Below are 14654 nucleotides of genomic sequence, written 5' to 3'. Positions count from 1 at the left end.
GTTGAGACCTGCAATAGCCCTTTTGGCCACAGCATCACACGGAGAGTTCTTGTTCAGCTTATTATCCACCAGGATCCCCAAATCTCTGAGTCCCTGCTTCCCAGGAGAGATTCACCTTGTGTAAGTGTGACCTGCATTCTTTGTTTCTAGTTATATACGTTTACATTTAACCATATTAAAATGCATATTCTTTGCTTGTGCCCATCTTACCAAATGATCCAGATCGTCTGTGTCAATGACTTGCCCTCTTTATTTGCCACTCACCCATTTTTTGTGTCATTTGCATACTTCATCAGTAATGATTTGTGTCATTTGCATACTTCATCAGCAACATAATTCATAAATGTTTTCTTCCAGGTTGTAAATAAAAATGCTAAGCATACAGTCAAAAACCCCACTAGAGAAACACCTTTCGATGATGGGTCCCTGTTTATAATTGTTTTGAGACCCATCGATTTGCTAGCTTTGAATACGTTTAATGTGTGCCATGTTAATTTTATATCTTTCTAATTTTGTAATCAAAATGTCATGTAGTACCGAGTCAAATACCTTACGGAACTCTAAGTGTATTACATCAACACTATTACCTGTATCAACCAAACTTGTAATCTCATCAAAAGAAGGTATCAAGTTAGCTTTATAGGATCTATTTTCCATAAACCTATGTTGATTGGCATTAATTATATTACCCTTCTTTACTTCTTTACTAATCGAGTCCCGTATCAGCCGCTCCATTATCTTGCCCGGGATCGATGTCAGACTGACAGGCCTATAATTACCCAGGTCATCCTGTTTACCCTTTTTAAATATTGAGCCTTATTATTTTTACAGTGCTGTAAGATCATCTGATAAGACACTCATATAAATGAAAATATTATGCTCCACTGATGTTTAAATGATACATGAGACGCACAAGAATTAAATTACACAATAAAAAGGGAAGTAGGAGCCTAGAAACTCAGGAGTTGGAATGTGGATGCCAGCTAGAGATGGTTGCATATTCAGATTTGTTGATTCATTTCAGCCACGTTTGCATTCCATCACAATTACTTTCCATGTGGATTTGGGTGATTTGAGGTTTGCGGAAACTGAACTTTAAATTCATGTGCACAGTGGAATTAGTTGATCAGTCATTCAATCAGAACAGAAATGATGGGATGTGACTTATCTGAACTGTCACAGCTACCTAATGCATTTTGATAGTGAATTTCAAATACCAGATCCTTACGCAAAATTGTTCATGATCAATCCACAGAAATTAAAAAAAAAAGGTGAAGTTTTGGATACTTTAAAATAATGAATAAATTCAAGGAAAATGTGATCTCTATATATGCAACATTGATGGGGATGAGAAATCCCTGCAATGAATTTTGGGGGGGGGGAATTACATACGTTCACAAATGTGAAGTAACTTACTTTCTGCTTTCCCAGTGAATTGTATTTGTGATTTCAGTCCAGTTCCTAGTGAACCAAAAGCAACGCCTATTCCCACTGCGGGCACTAATTAGCACTGTTTGTGGAATTAGGAAAAACAAGTACTTTCAAAATACACCATAATGGCAGCCCAGAGATCCTTTAATTCTTCAGCCTCAATATCTCTCACCTTCTGAGAGCTAAAAACAACAAACCCTGTCTTCTGCCTGTTCAGGCAGGAGGCCTCCTACCCACGGAAGAAATGTCACCATTGGCATCCTAAACAATTCACTGAACAATCTGTAAAGAGAGGGGTGACCAGAGGAAGCTGGTCCAGATAACCTGGACAGTGGGACCTGCACTGGGTGTTGCCTTGTTTGGCATTACTTTTGAATCAATGCCATAAAACGCCTGGACTGACACCCCTGTAGAGCGTGGGTCTGATTTTTCAGAGATGCACAACTCCAGTCCCAGCAAAGGGGAGCTGCAAGATGCCCTTCCCCTCTGAAAACAGGCTCTGTATCCAAACAACAGGGTCAGTGTGAGCAGGCACGCTGCAGTTTTGCCCTGCACTAAGCTTCTGCCTTGCCATTGTATTTCAACTCTGGCCAAGGTGTGAGCAGGGCCGTTTGCTCACCATGCCAATTCAGTGCTTGATGCCTTAATAGGGACTGCCAGTCTGGGTGCCGGTTGGTGCCATGGGGTATTCTTTGTGATTAACCAACATGACATCTCAGATCTGAACTGAGACCCGCTAATTGGTTTCATATGAGCCACCGGGATGAAGTTCCAGAGGCCTTATCAGATGTAGAGAGCAGAGTAAGGAAACGGGATTGGGGACTGGAGGCCCAAACAGCCTTCCAGAGGGAATCCAAGACAGCTGTTTGTTTGAGAACCCTCAGGGTTATTTCCAGAAGAGAGGCCTGATTTTCAGAGGTACCAAGCACTGTGGCTGCTGTTGACTTTGAAATTTAAGTACCTGCTTAAGTGCTTTGTTGGGTTCGAGCTATAATTCTGTTCTTTTGCACCATTTCCATTGGCTTATGATTCTGAGGCACCAAAATCAAATTTTTGTTTATGGAAAAATATAAATGAGAATGCCTGAATGGGAAAAGAGAAGTCCTTTCGTGCCCCGCCCCCGCCCCTCAATAAAAAATGGCAAAAAGTCTGTTTTTTCTGTGTTTTCCTGGAGGTGTGAAATTTGTCATAGTTTCTTTTTTACTAATATAGCAAGACTCCAAAACAATTTCCAGTACAGATTTTTAAAAAGAAAAGTTGAGGCTAAAGCAAAAACACTGCAGGAGCGTTGCCATGTTCTGCCACCATAAAGGGAACGGATACATTCCCTTGTCGGTTGAAACAAATGTTTGATGCTGCCGCTTCTCCTCTGGAGTCAGCACGGAAGAAATAGGTCTCAGGGAAGCCTTAAGTTAATGGATATTTTATGCCTTCGGTGTTCGCTTGACTATGTCTTTTAAATTATAGTAGACAGTAGCCAGATAAGAAGCAGTTGGAGACAATACCATGATAGTCATTGGCTATATCTGTTTTCAAACTTGTAAAGACGTATCCATTATAAAGGATGAACAATAAAATGAAAAAAATCCTCAACAATGAATCAACCAATCCCCTTCAGGCTATATCTCAATTAAAGAAATAAGCCATTTCTCTGACCCTCTTTACAATTTCACTCAGATCTAGGGGTATAGTTAATATATTGATATTTAGATTTTCAACTCTTTGACACAAGTTCTTTTCCTTGAGCTGAGATTGCACATGAGCCTCCAAGAAATGTCTGAATTCATTGGGAGCCTGAAATTTTCTCCTTAGTTAAGAAAATGAAAATATCAGAGCGTTTTATATGTATGCTGTATTGATGCAAACCAAATCCACTAGAGAATCCTCTTGAAGTCCTGGCAGCACTGTGGATTTGAGCCTGTTGCTATTTTATGTGCAAGTAAAAATGACCCATTTTCTGTGAACATCCAGTTCTTAAGCTGTCTGCCAAATTTTAGCTTGGAAAGTCACCGTATGTCAGCCAACAGAATAATGCAATGGAGTATGACAAAAGTGTTATGGGCTCAATCCTGCATTCTCTCTGCTCTCAAAACTCCCACTGCATTCAATGGGACTTTTAAGAACAGAAGGAATGTAGGATTGGGCCCAATATTATGTCTTACGAGGTCAGTGCAATTGAAAGAAGAGCACACTTACTTGCTGATCAAATCAGTTCAGACACTGGCAGCCTGAGTTGAGTTTAGTGTGGGTGGATTCTGTATGTCTTAAAGGCTAAGGAATCTGCAATGTTCCTCCAAATGTCTGTGGATATAAAAGTTGTTTAATCATTTCACATAACTAGGTGTATCGCTAATGGAATCCTATGTTGTAAAAAATAATTTACCTCATTGTTTTTGTGCAATCATTAATGTTCTGCTACTTTCTAGGTGGGAAATAATGCACATTTCCTTTGCTAGATTTTTATATATATATATTACAGCTGCCAAATAGATTATTCATGAGGCTTATCACCAATAATAAAGCATCACTTTAATTGTTGCAGAAACATCATTGGTGTCACAGAGATTTTAAGCCTATCCCCATATCTGATTATCTGTGGAAACAACCTTTCAAGATGGTCTTTTACTGAGTAAGTTTGCTAGTGAGCTTTGAAGGACTAATTTTAGTTTCATGACAATAACAATAAGGTCAAGTTGTATTTCTATAGCGCTTTTCACATGATCAGACATTCCAGAGCATTGAAATACTTGCCAGTAGAGGAGGGAGTATGTAGGACAGCGTGGCTGTCATTAGTGAATGGCAACATCCCACATGCTGCGAATAAAAGCCAGCAAATCTGTGATGAAACTCAGTAGAAGTGAAGAGTGCTCTTAAACTTTCCTAAACTTTCTCTTTTGTTAAGAAAATGAAAATATCAGAATGTTTTTATGAATGCTGTATTGATGCAAACCAAATCCACCAGAGAATCCTCTTGAAGCCCTGGGTTGTCTTCTGGTTTTTGTTTTGTTTTGTTTTTGTGTTGCCAGCCAAATTAAATTTAGAACAACATTGAGGGGAGCAGCCAATAGGCTTGATAGTGAAATATGTAGTAGGTTTCATGCAGATTTACTAGCATACTATATTGATGGCACCTCCACCAGCAATCATATGTTATGTGATGGGAAGAAACCAGAGAGGTTTAACCAAATATTGGACTCCGCCCTCTAGTGGCTGGACTTGCCCCATATGCATCCTGCATATGTACGTAGCCAAACTGAAACCACAATCCTCCTTGTCTGTAGGCAACAATTAGGATATAAAGACGCCTTCACACTGCTGAGCTTGTAATCGCTTGGGTAAGCTTCTTGGGCGGAAGTCATTCATTGCAGATCTCGCACAGTGCCCTCTTATTTCTGTTCAGACATTACAGCAAAATATCCCTGCTAGACTTGACAGTATTACATAGATATCCTGAGATAATTTGCACCCAGAGGGGTACTCTGAATGTCCTACTGCTTGTATCCGCTTTGAAAAGCTATTGGACAAGGGAGGAACGCTGTCCCTCTTTAGATTAGAGAACGCCAGCATTCAGCTAATGGGCTACTTTATCCCAGGAGCTGCAAGCAAACGTCGTACTCCAGAAGTACAGTATCACACAAGTATACTGTAGTGACATCTAACTAATTACCATGGTCAGTCTCCCTTCCACAGCAGGCCATGCCACTTCCCAGCTAGCTCAGGTTGACAAAATGCATGGCTTTCGAGAGTGCCTCTAAACACCCTTCTCAGAGGTACTCGCTCTCAGCAGGGTCTCCATGGGTCATCTCCAGCTAAGGTCCCAAAGAAGCTCTTAAACCCAGCAGCGTGACACAAAAGATCAACTTCAAACACATTTGCAGGTCTAAAGCCATCTATAGTCTGTTGAATGTAAGGGGCAACATTCAACCATTTTACAAAATTAGACGCTTTGCAATAAATCTATTTAACTCCTGTGGCTGAGAGTGATGATTATACTTCAGAGGGGAGCGGGTCAATGACTGCATTACAGTCCCCTACACATTTTATAAAACTTTGCTACTTATATTCAAGCTGGAACATAGTGCATGAGAATTCTCATGCTCTTTCGGTGTGTTGGTCTTTCAGGAGACTTGGGATCAGTCATACAGCCAAACCTTACAGTCTTTCAGCAATACTCTTGTTGAGTTAAATGCGTGTATGCCAAGTGCTATAGTGAACCATGTAGATACAGCCAGTAGTAAGGGTTTGTGTGGAACTGCACTGCCCTGGGGGGAGAAACAGAGGCAGAATGTCTTCTGGAGCTCCTACGCATGTTCACGCTACCCATTCTTGGGGTGTTTCTCCCCCTGTGCAGCCAGGCTGTTCTGCTGGACAGTGTATGGGGGGCAGGGAGAGTAGAGAAATGGCCCTGCCTTGTCTCCATGACCATCGCTGCTCTTTTCAAAACACTGCCAATGAGTTAATGGTCCAAAGGTTCAGTTGTGATAAACATCCCTAAATTCAGATGCCCGTCTGAAGACTTTCTGGCATCACGCAGATCCCAGGAGGTTTCTAGAACTACCCACCAGGTATTGGCTGGGTGAGAATTACCATGAGAATATTCCATTTCATGGTAACTTGGTATTACCACTTCCAGTTCTAGAAAGTATGGCCGTATATGGAAACTGAAAAGAAAGGAGGAGAAGCTAACCACACTTCATTGACCTTCAAAAACTATACAATGTCAGATCAAGAGTGGGGTCACTTGGGATTACTTTTTAAATTAAATCTGGACTGGTATGTCCAAATAGCAACAACACTAAATGGTCTGTACTAGAGAGTAATCTCTATTGTCTACCTGCACCATTTCAAGTATCTCACAGGTTGAGCTCTGCTAAGCCCCACTATGCTTTCAACTCTGTTGGAATTCCTGTTTCTTAAGTGCAAAAGAGGCTAATCATAGAGTAGAAAATAATTTGACTTGCTAATACCAGAAGAGAAAACATTTACAGCAACCACAAGTATTTTGGGGATTATGGCGTATAATGCTTATGAAAGCTTGTTTCTGGGGACATGTTTGCGTAAGCAGAGCTGCACTTTTTACTAGAGGAAACATTTGTAAGCTATAGCAGAGGGTTTGCTGTGCTTTCCGAAATCTGGGACAGAAAAAGCCAGCAAGTGAAGAAGGAAAGACTTCTCCCTTTGGTGAAGTGGGCCACACAGTTTCTTAGGGGAGAAAAAAGAAATAAACTCAGAAAAATCTTTATGAGGTCTCAAAAAGAGAAGAGGAGATATTTCTTTAATACAGAAGGCCTATTCTGAGGCTATAAAAGAGATGTAGTATGTACTCCTTAAGCAGAGCCCTGCTGTGATAGCTATTCTCCCCTGATAGTTCCTATTTGGCAGCAAGAAATGCCTTCCATGCTGAAGTGAAAACTGTAATTTTTGTTGGGTGCTATTTTTCCCCATGATTACATCAGAGGTCAGTCATTAATATTCACTGTGGGAGTCCCTCTCATTTCTCCGTGGCCCACAATGAGGCAGTTGTTGGAGTTGTTATCATAGTGGAAACTACTGTGCAACGAAAGCACAGTCATGCTGCCTCATATTTAATTGAGAGATGGTAAATCTGTTCCCAAAATACTTCAGCTCCTTGTATTGTATGACAAATGTGTTTTTCTTTTTCCCTTCATCTGTGTATGTTTCCCCCCCGCCTCTTTTCCTTTTGGATGAAGAAAGCTCCATTTTCCCTACATCTGAGGGTCACAGCTCAGCAAGTGACTCTTCATGGAAAATCCCCAAACATTAGCAGCCTGAGAATCCCCCCTTTTCCCTCGGTTTCCTTTTCTTTGCTCATTTGCAGCTCCCCAGAATTGGCATGGTTTGCTTTTATACCCTGTTTAGAATCAGATGACATGGCTCCATTTTCAAGCCTATCTGGCATTCACACTGACACTGGGCATACTCTCTTCCCATGTGCTCCCGTGACAGTCAAGATCAGTGGGGAGATGCTCTTGGTATGAGACTAGATTTGAATGTCTGGGAGATGAGGCCCTAGACTCTGGAATTCTCTCAGTAGTCCCACTGAGTCAGAAGGCCTGGTTCTCAATCATTTACACGGAGACAGGACTGGAGGAGCTTCGTCACTGCCCTAAACACCAGAGGCGTAATGGGAACATCAGGATCATGATGCTACGTCTACACTACACCGTATGTGGGCATACTTGGGTCACTTCGGGTGTCGCTAAGGGCACGTCTTCACTAGCTGCCAGATCGGCAGGTAGCAATCGATCTATCGGGGATTGACTTATCGCGTCGAGTGAAGACGCGATAAAATCGATCCCTGATTGCTCTGCCGTCGACTCTGGAAATCCACCGTGGCAAGGGGCGGAAGCGGAGTTGACGGCAGCGGTCGACTCGCCACCGTCCTCACAGCCAGGTAAGTCAACCTAAAATACGCAACTTCAGCTACGCTATTCACGTAGCTGAAGTTGCATATCTTAGGTCGACCTCCCCCGCACATAGTGTAGACCCAGCCTAAATCACCCCCCAGAGCGACATAAGTTACACCGACACAAACACCAGTGTGGACAGCATTATGCTGACATAGCTACTGCTGCTTGCGGGGGCTGGAGTAGTTAAGCTGATGGGAGAGCTCTCTCCTGTCAGCTTGGAGTAGCTACATTAGAGAGCTTACAGTGCTGTAGCTGCATCGGTGCAGATGCACCTCTGTAAATTCTCCAGTGTAGACGTGCCCTTAGTCTTAATAGAGTGTCGCTCCATTGACTCCTGCGGTGAGAGAGCAGAATCCAGGTGCCAAGGCTTGGTAAAAGGCTCCATGGACTCAGACTCTTGTCTGAGGGGGTGATTGTGGTTTATACACTTACACCATTTTATTTATGCATCATTAATTGTTGGCAATTTTTTAAACTCTGATGGGCACACTTTGTAAATATAATTTACAAATAAATAAATGTGGGCATCTGAGGACCAATTTGAGTGCCAGCAGGGGGAATTTGGAGACCTAATATATGCTTCCAAATTAGAAAACTGGGCCGACTACCTGGTTGTTTATGTAGCGCTGTGTATCGCCAGAGCCTGCTTCTTCTCAGGTCATTTTCACTGACCCGCTTTCCATTGCCACCATCCTCCACTGTTCTGTGCTCCACTCCATGCCTTTAAATTCAGTTCTGCAGTCACGAGAGTCTGCCCTGTCTTCTTTAAGCGCCAATAGCACAGTTCTGCTTTAAGATCTCCCTACTGCAATAATAATTGCTGTTCCCGGGTCACTTTAACTAACTATCATTTGAATGGCTAGGGTTTGCCTTTCCTTTGAAAACAGGCAGCATCTTGAATCTAGCTCTAGAAAAGTCAGGTACTACTGTAGATACCCCTTCCACCATACTCCCTGGGATCACAATGGAGTAACAAGGCTACATTCTGTTCCAATTACAATGGCAGGAGCTGTATATTCCTGAGCCAACATGCTAACTTAGCGGGATACATTTATTTCTATTCATTTAGAATTAACAACCGTGGAATACACTTATTATGACATAGCTGCTACTAACCCTCAGTATATATAGTTTAAGGAGAACCATTACTTTTTTACTTAATATCTAATAACTATCTTATTAGCTCTGATATTTGGGAATATTAATTTAACATTTTCCCCAAGTTTCTCTTAAAACTGTTGTCTTCTTGCCAAACGTACATCCCATATTTATTTCCCAATAATCATTTACTTCAATAATGTCAGTTTGGCAGCAATATATCAGGAGGCATGTGAATACCGATTTATTACACTGGATTCAAGTAATGCATTATAGCATGTGTAGTAGCCAACACTCTAGCAGAAACTATGGAGATCCATGATAGCTCCTGTTTTCATTTCCTAATAACTTTCAGGGGGAAAGGGGGCCGGAATTTATTTTATGCCAAATCTCAACTCACTGGTGAAGGAGGTTTGGGTTTCTTTCTTTCGGAAGCTTGAGAAAAATCTCTCCAGTGGTCTGTGTGCTAAGTGAGATGTGTGTGTACCAAAATGGATGAGCTTGGCTAGAGAAATCAGCCCATTTGACAATGTTTTATAGGCAGATAGTGGGCAGCCTGTTTGTAAGAGAAGTAATGTCTAGTGGTCAGCCCACTCCACCGCCTGGTATGTCTCTTTAAGGATTTGGAAAGACCCAGGAAAGTTATACAAGGACCTAAGGAGGGACAGGGACACAGAAGATGTGGTCCCAGGAATAAGCAGTGGTTGGGAGGAAAAAGGCACTGTTTCTTTAAAGGCCTGGGATCAGGAGCCTGGCAGAGGGGGTGGGTCAAGGCTCCTCTCTTCCTCCAGCCAGTTGTGGGATGAACTGGGAGAAGGGGGCCAGTATAAAGACTGCCTCCTCCCTCACAGGGAAGGCAGACACTGCCAGAAGACGGCTGGCCTGCTGAGTGCTCTAGTCTGGAAGGCTGGGATGATGGTAGGAGCAGCTCAGGGAAGTGGCAGAGGGATTGACGAAACAGTCCTTAGCCACTAAAACAGGGTCCCTGGGCTGAAACCCAGAGGAGAAGGCAGACCTGCGTTCCTCTACCTTTCCACCAGAGCAGAGGCAGCACACGGGTGTTTACCAGAATTGCTAAAGGGGGCGCTAGACTGAAAAAAAATCCCCTGCAACACCGCACATGAATGCTCTCTGGAAGTGAGAGACACATCAACAAGGCAGAATTCAGACACTGCAGTGGCTAAGGTGAAATGATGCTTGTAGTCTAGATATTTTTTTTCTCTTCCTCTCCCCCCCCTCTCCTCCCCCCAACACGCACACACTTTCCTTATATTTTTAGGCCTCCCTGAAGAATGTTTTGGAATGATCAGCACAGTTGTGAACCTATCCCCTGAAACCACTGCAACACCAAAATAAAGAATTTCAGGTTTTCTTACAAGTAAATAACTTACTATTGTGTAGCATATTTCCAAAGTCATTAAAAATCTCATGTTCTTGGCAAGGGCTTCCAGCGACCTAGAAGAGAGTGACTGGAAACACTTCGGTTGTAATTGAGGCTGGTTAGCAGTGATTGTAGGCCTGTGTTTGGATTGCAAACTGCCGTGGTACTTTTACAAATTACCCTGCTCTGGATTTGTCTGTTTACTGAAAAATACACCTCCTCTACTCATGCTTAAAGAAGGTGCTTGTGGAGTGCAGAGGTTCTGCTAGAGCCCTGTTTGGAAAGGAACTACAGTGAAAACCACATATAGTATTATCTTCCCTCAGCCCCACATTCCGCTTCTTTAAGAGCGGGGAAGAATGGTTAAGGTGCTAGGAGACATAGGAGATTTGGATTCAGTTCCCATCTCTGTAACAGCCCTCCTGGGTGAACTTGGACAAGTCACTTAATCTCTCTGCCACTCAGTTCCCTAACTGCAAAATGGGGATAAACATAATTTCTTTCTCCCACCATTTGTCTGTCTCATATATTTGGATTGCTCTTTGAGGCAGGTACTATTTCTATCTATGTGCTAGCTGTTGTACAAACCCTAGGTGCTACTGTAACATAAGCAATAACTAAATACTCTAAGAAGGGTCACAATAAGCAAAATTACACTGAGTATAGCAGTGCAAAAAAAAAAAAAACAACTCAGATTATCTTCTCTTTCACTGCAGAATTTTCACTGTATCCACGTTCTAGGTTCCACTGCATTTTCTTATTCAACTACCCTCAAAACATTACAAAACAGGTTTCTAGTTCCTAAAACTTCTTTCAGTTTATTTAGCTTTTAGAAGCAAAAATCAAACAGAAAATTTGATCTATGTGGTGATAGCTTTAATAATGGTGTTTCCTTGCAATTATCTCAAGTGTAATAATTTGTACTTCTAAAATAATAGCACTTATTTCCTAATTATTCTGGAAGAATGGATCTTCAACAGCCTGGCAGCATTAAGGATATTTACTGTAAAAACAACAACAAACCTTCCTTTTTCAAACCTGATTTGTGATCCAATCCTGTAAGGCTAAGCAGCCTCTACTCCAACTGCAATCATTTCAAGTTGGGGGTGCTAAGCTTTCCCAGGATTGGGCACGTTTATAACTGGATGCGGTTACCAATTCTGACTAATAATGTTAATTGCTCCTACTTACAATTTTACCTTTATTCTGTCTATATCCCACTTCAGTGTTTTATGTGGGTGTTTCTAAAACCTAAACAACTTAAAAACTTTGGGTACAAGGGAAACAGCTGCAGTTCTGCTGTTGCTTTTGTGAAAAGCTCACACAAATCAATTAAAAAAGAAAAAGAAGAAACCACTGGCCATTTAAAGCCTAATAATTACTGTTCTGAATGCTGCTAAATTAAATAAGCGTTTTAGCCACATGACTTTTAAAATGACAGGTTTCAGAGTAGCAGCCGCGTTAGTCTGTATCCTGTTCTTTTTGCGGATACATGACTTTTAAAGGTTTTGGTTTTTTTTAGGAAAAATGGTTGTAAATAGTTCTTGAATTGATCTGTTTCTAACCAGATCGTGAAATGCTGCATGGAATATTTTTCTGGAACCGATATTATACAACTTTTCCATAGCGTTCAGTTTCAGCATTGTAGCACTGCATTAAACCACATCCCTGTCCTATGAAGTTTTATGAAACAATATATGTAGTGTGGTTGAGAGAGTAACTTAAAATGTCCACTGTTTAAGCATATATGATACATTACTCTTAATGCGATGTTATAAGCTAGGGATGCTATAATTATGCTTGCAAAGGAACATACATTGCTGAGTGCCAAACCGCAAATAAAGACAGAGACATCGTTGGAAGGTCAAATTGGCCACAGCTTTAATTGAATAACCCATTGAACCAAATAAACCAAACCTAAAACTAGTCTGGCAGCTCTGGCCAAACCTGAGCCACAGGTGCCGTAGGCTTTCTGAGGGTCACAGCTCATACCACAGAACAGAGCTCCTTAGGCACTAATCTGCTGTACATGTACTGGGGCCGGCTGTTACTGGTGATCCCAGCCTTGAGATTAGTTAACTATGCTCCAGTTATGGGATGTGCAAGCAGGAGTGCTCCTGGTCATTGAAATGGACATGACCAACATGCCCTGGCAGACGTTCAGTGTTGCAGAGATGAGCATGGGGCCGAGGCCACTGTTCCTCTGAATCATGTCTGAATGACTCCCCTTCAGAGCTGCTCAGAAAACGGAACCAAGATTCATCAGCATTGGTTTTCTTTATTAGTGTCTCTGTTTCATAAGTACTGCCTGTCGTACTGTAAATAAGCTAAAATTGAGTACCTACATTCTCCAGTACACACATGTGCTTTATCCTGGGACCCCTAAGGAAAGTGACAACTCACTAGAATTATCGGATCTTTGTGCATGCAACTTTCATCCATAACTTCGCTTTAATGTGGCTTTTTGCATTTGATGTAAAATACACGGAGTCAGTTAAAACATTGAACAATAACGGAGAGCTCTGGCCACCTTCTCCATTTTCCTCCGTCCTCATTCCAACATTGGAGATCATCTGGCATGGCCATTCTGAGCCGGTGCCACATGATAGTCATGGTTGCTAGCCTCCATTCCATTCTTCAATTAATGCCATTTTGCATCCCACTTAGCCATACTTACATTCCTTTTTCCTTCCTCGCTAGAGGCCACCCTTGCTTTTTCAGTAAAATCTCAACTTTCCAACCTGTTGAAGTGTGAAGCCCTGCAGCATGCCGTAAGATGCTCACAGGGCTGTCTAATGTAATAGTTGTTCATCAGCTGGACTTGAATGTTTAACCAAGCAAAGGTAGCTCCTTAATGTCACTGTCATTAGCTGTGCATTATTGTAGACATATCTGCACCAAAACACTGGATCGACACACCTTCAAATTACTGGGGAACTCTGGAAAAACCCCAAACTCAATGCGGAAAGCAGTAAATCTGAATTCTGTCTCTCAGGATCATCTTTCCTGTAGTACCATTCCCACCCTCTAGAATGTCCGCTGCACATTGATGTTCCTTGTCCAGGGAAGGGGTTAACTAACTGTTGACTTCAGGATTTTAGAATGTGTTGTTCTGTTGTTTCCCCTTTAGGTGACAGTGAGATTGTAAATAGTATGTATGAGACAGACCCTGATCTCCTGGCTGGTGAGAGTGCAGAGGAGGAAACAGAGGACAGTATTATGTCCCCTATCCCCGTCGGACCTCCATCACCTTTTCCTACCAGTGAGGACTTCACCCCCAAGGAAGGCTCACCTTACGAAGCTCCTGTCTACATTCCTGATGACATTCCAATCCCGCCAGACTTTGAACTCAGAGAATCCTCGATTCCAGGGGCAGGGCTGGGGATTTGGGCCAAAAAGAAGATTGAAGTTGGGGAAAGATTTGGACCTTACATGACAATACCAAGGACCACATTAAAGGAAACAAACTTTGGATGGGAGGTAAGCATGCTGACTATGATTGATCACATTCATTTGTCTTGTATACAAAATACTTATGAAGCTATATTGAGTCCCAACTGGCCTGGGGACAAGAGTATATAGAAAGGCGGTACTTTGCTAATGTCATATTTCCCTGGCTTATTTTGTACCACAGTTTATACGCACTACTTTAAAAAGTAACAGAAATCCTGCTGGATAGCCTCTAGGCCACAAATTTTGCTCTAGCACCGTTATCGGAAGGCTAGCTTTAGTGACGTTGTATCATTTCTTAAAACACACATTCTTGCAATTTTCTAAACTTGCTGTCACAACAGAACAAATAAGATTAATCACATCATATTTTACAGGTGGCAAAGTACTTAAGTATGTCACCTTAGATGGCCAGTCCATATTTGTCATACCAGTCCTTTAGTTGGTTGTAGAAAAATAACTTGTATCCATTAACATCCTTGAAGCAAGTGTTCTGGAGCCCTTTGCCATCTGACAATGGTAAAGAAACACAGAAAAAGAGTCGCTTTTCCCAGAACTGAACAAGGAACTTTTTTAGAAAAAGGAAAACAGTGTTATCCTTAAAACACGTGTCTGCCTCTCTGCTCGACTGTTGAGTTTATCCCTAGAACCTTCTCCAACCTCTCCATCTTTCCTATCTGAGAATATCCAGCATTGCTCAGTCTTACACTAGGGAGAATTATTTCAGAATTTTACATTAGCTTAAGCATAAATTAGCAGTTTTGGAGAAATGTTATTTAACATGTTGTTGTTAAAATTCTGTAGGAAGGTTGTGCTTTTTTGTAATCCAGAGTCTTGACAGTTTGGAAAACAAGACTACGTTT

The 14654-nt window shown here is 41.8% G+C and overlaps 1 protein-coding gene across 3 annotated transcripts in view; it reads left to right on the top strand.

Annotated features, from left to right (window-relative positions):
• The window catches only part of PRDM16 (PR/SET domain 16), a 424846-nt gene that overhangs the window by 135708 nt on the left and 274484 nt on the right, over positions 1-14654 (top strand). For all 3 annotated transcript variants that reach the window (XM_034753221.1, XM_034753220.1, XM_034753222.1), the window contains exon 2: positions 13472-13821. In XM_034753221.1, coding sequence (XP_034609112.1) covers positions 13472-13821 — 350 coding nt within the window. The remainder of the gene's footprint in view (positions 1-13471; positions 13822-14654) is intronic.

Source organism: Trachemys scripta, chromosome 19 (assembly GCF_013100865.1).
Source record: "Trachemys scripta elegans isolate TJP31775 chromosome 19, CAS_Tse_1.0, whole genome shotgun sequence".
NCBI classification, from domain to species: domain Eukaryota; kingdom Metazoa; phylum Chordata; order Testudines; family Emydidae; genus Trachemys; species Trachemys scripta.
This window is presented reverse-complemented; position numbering and strand designations above follow the sequence as displayed.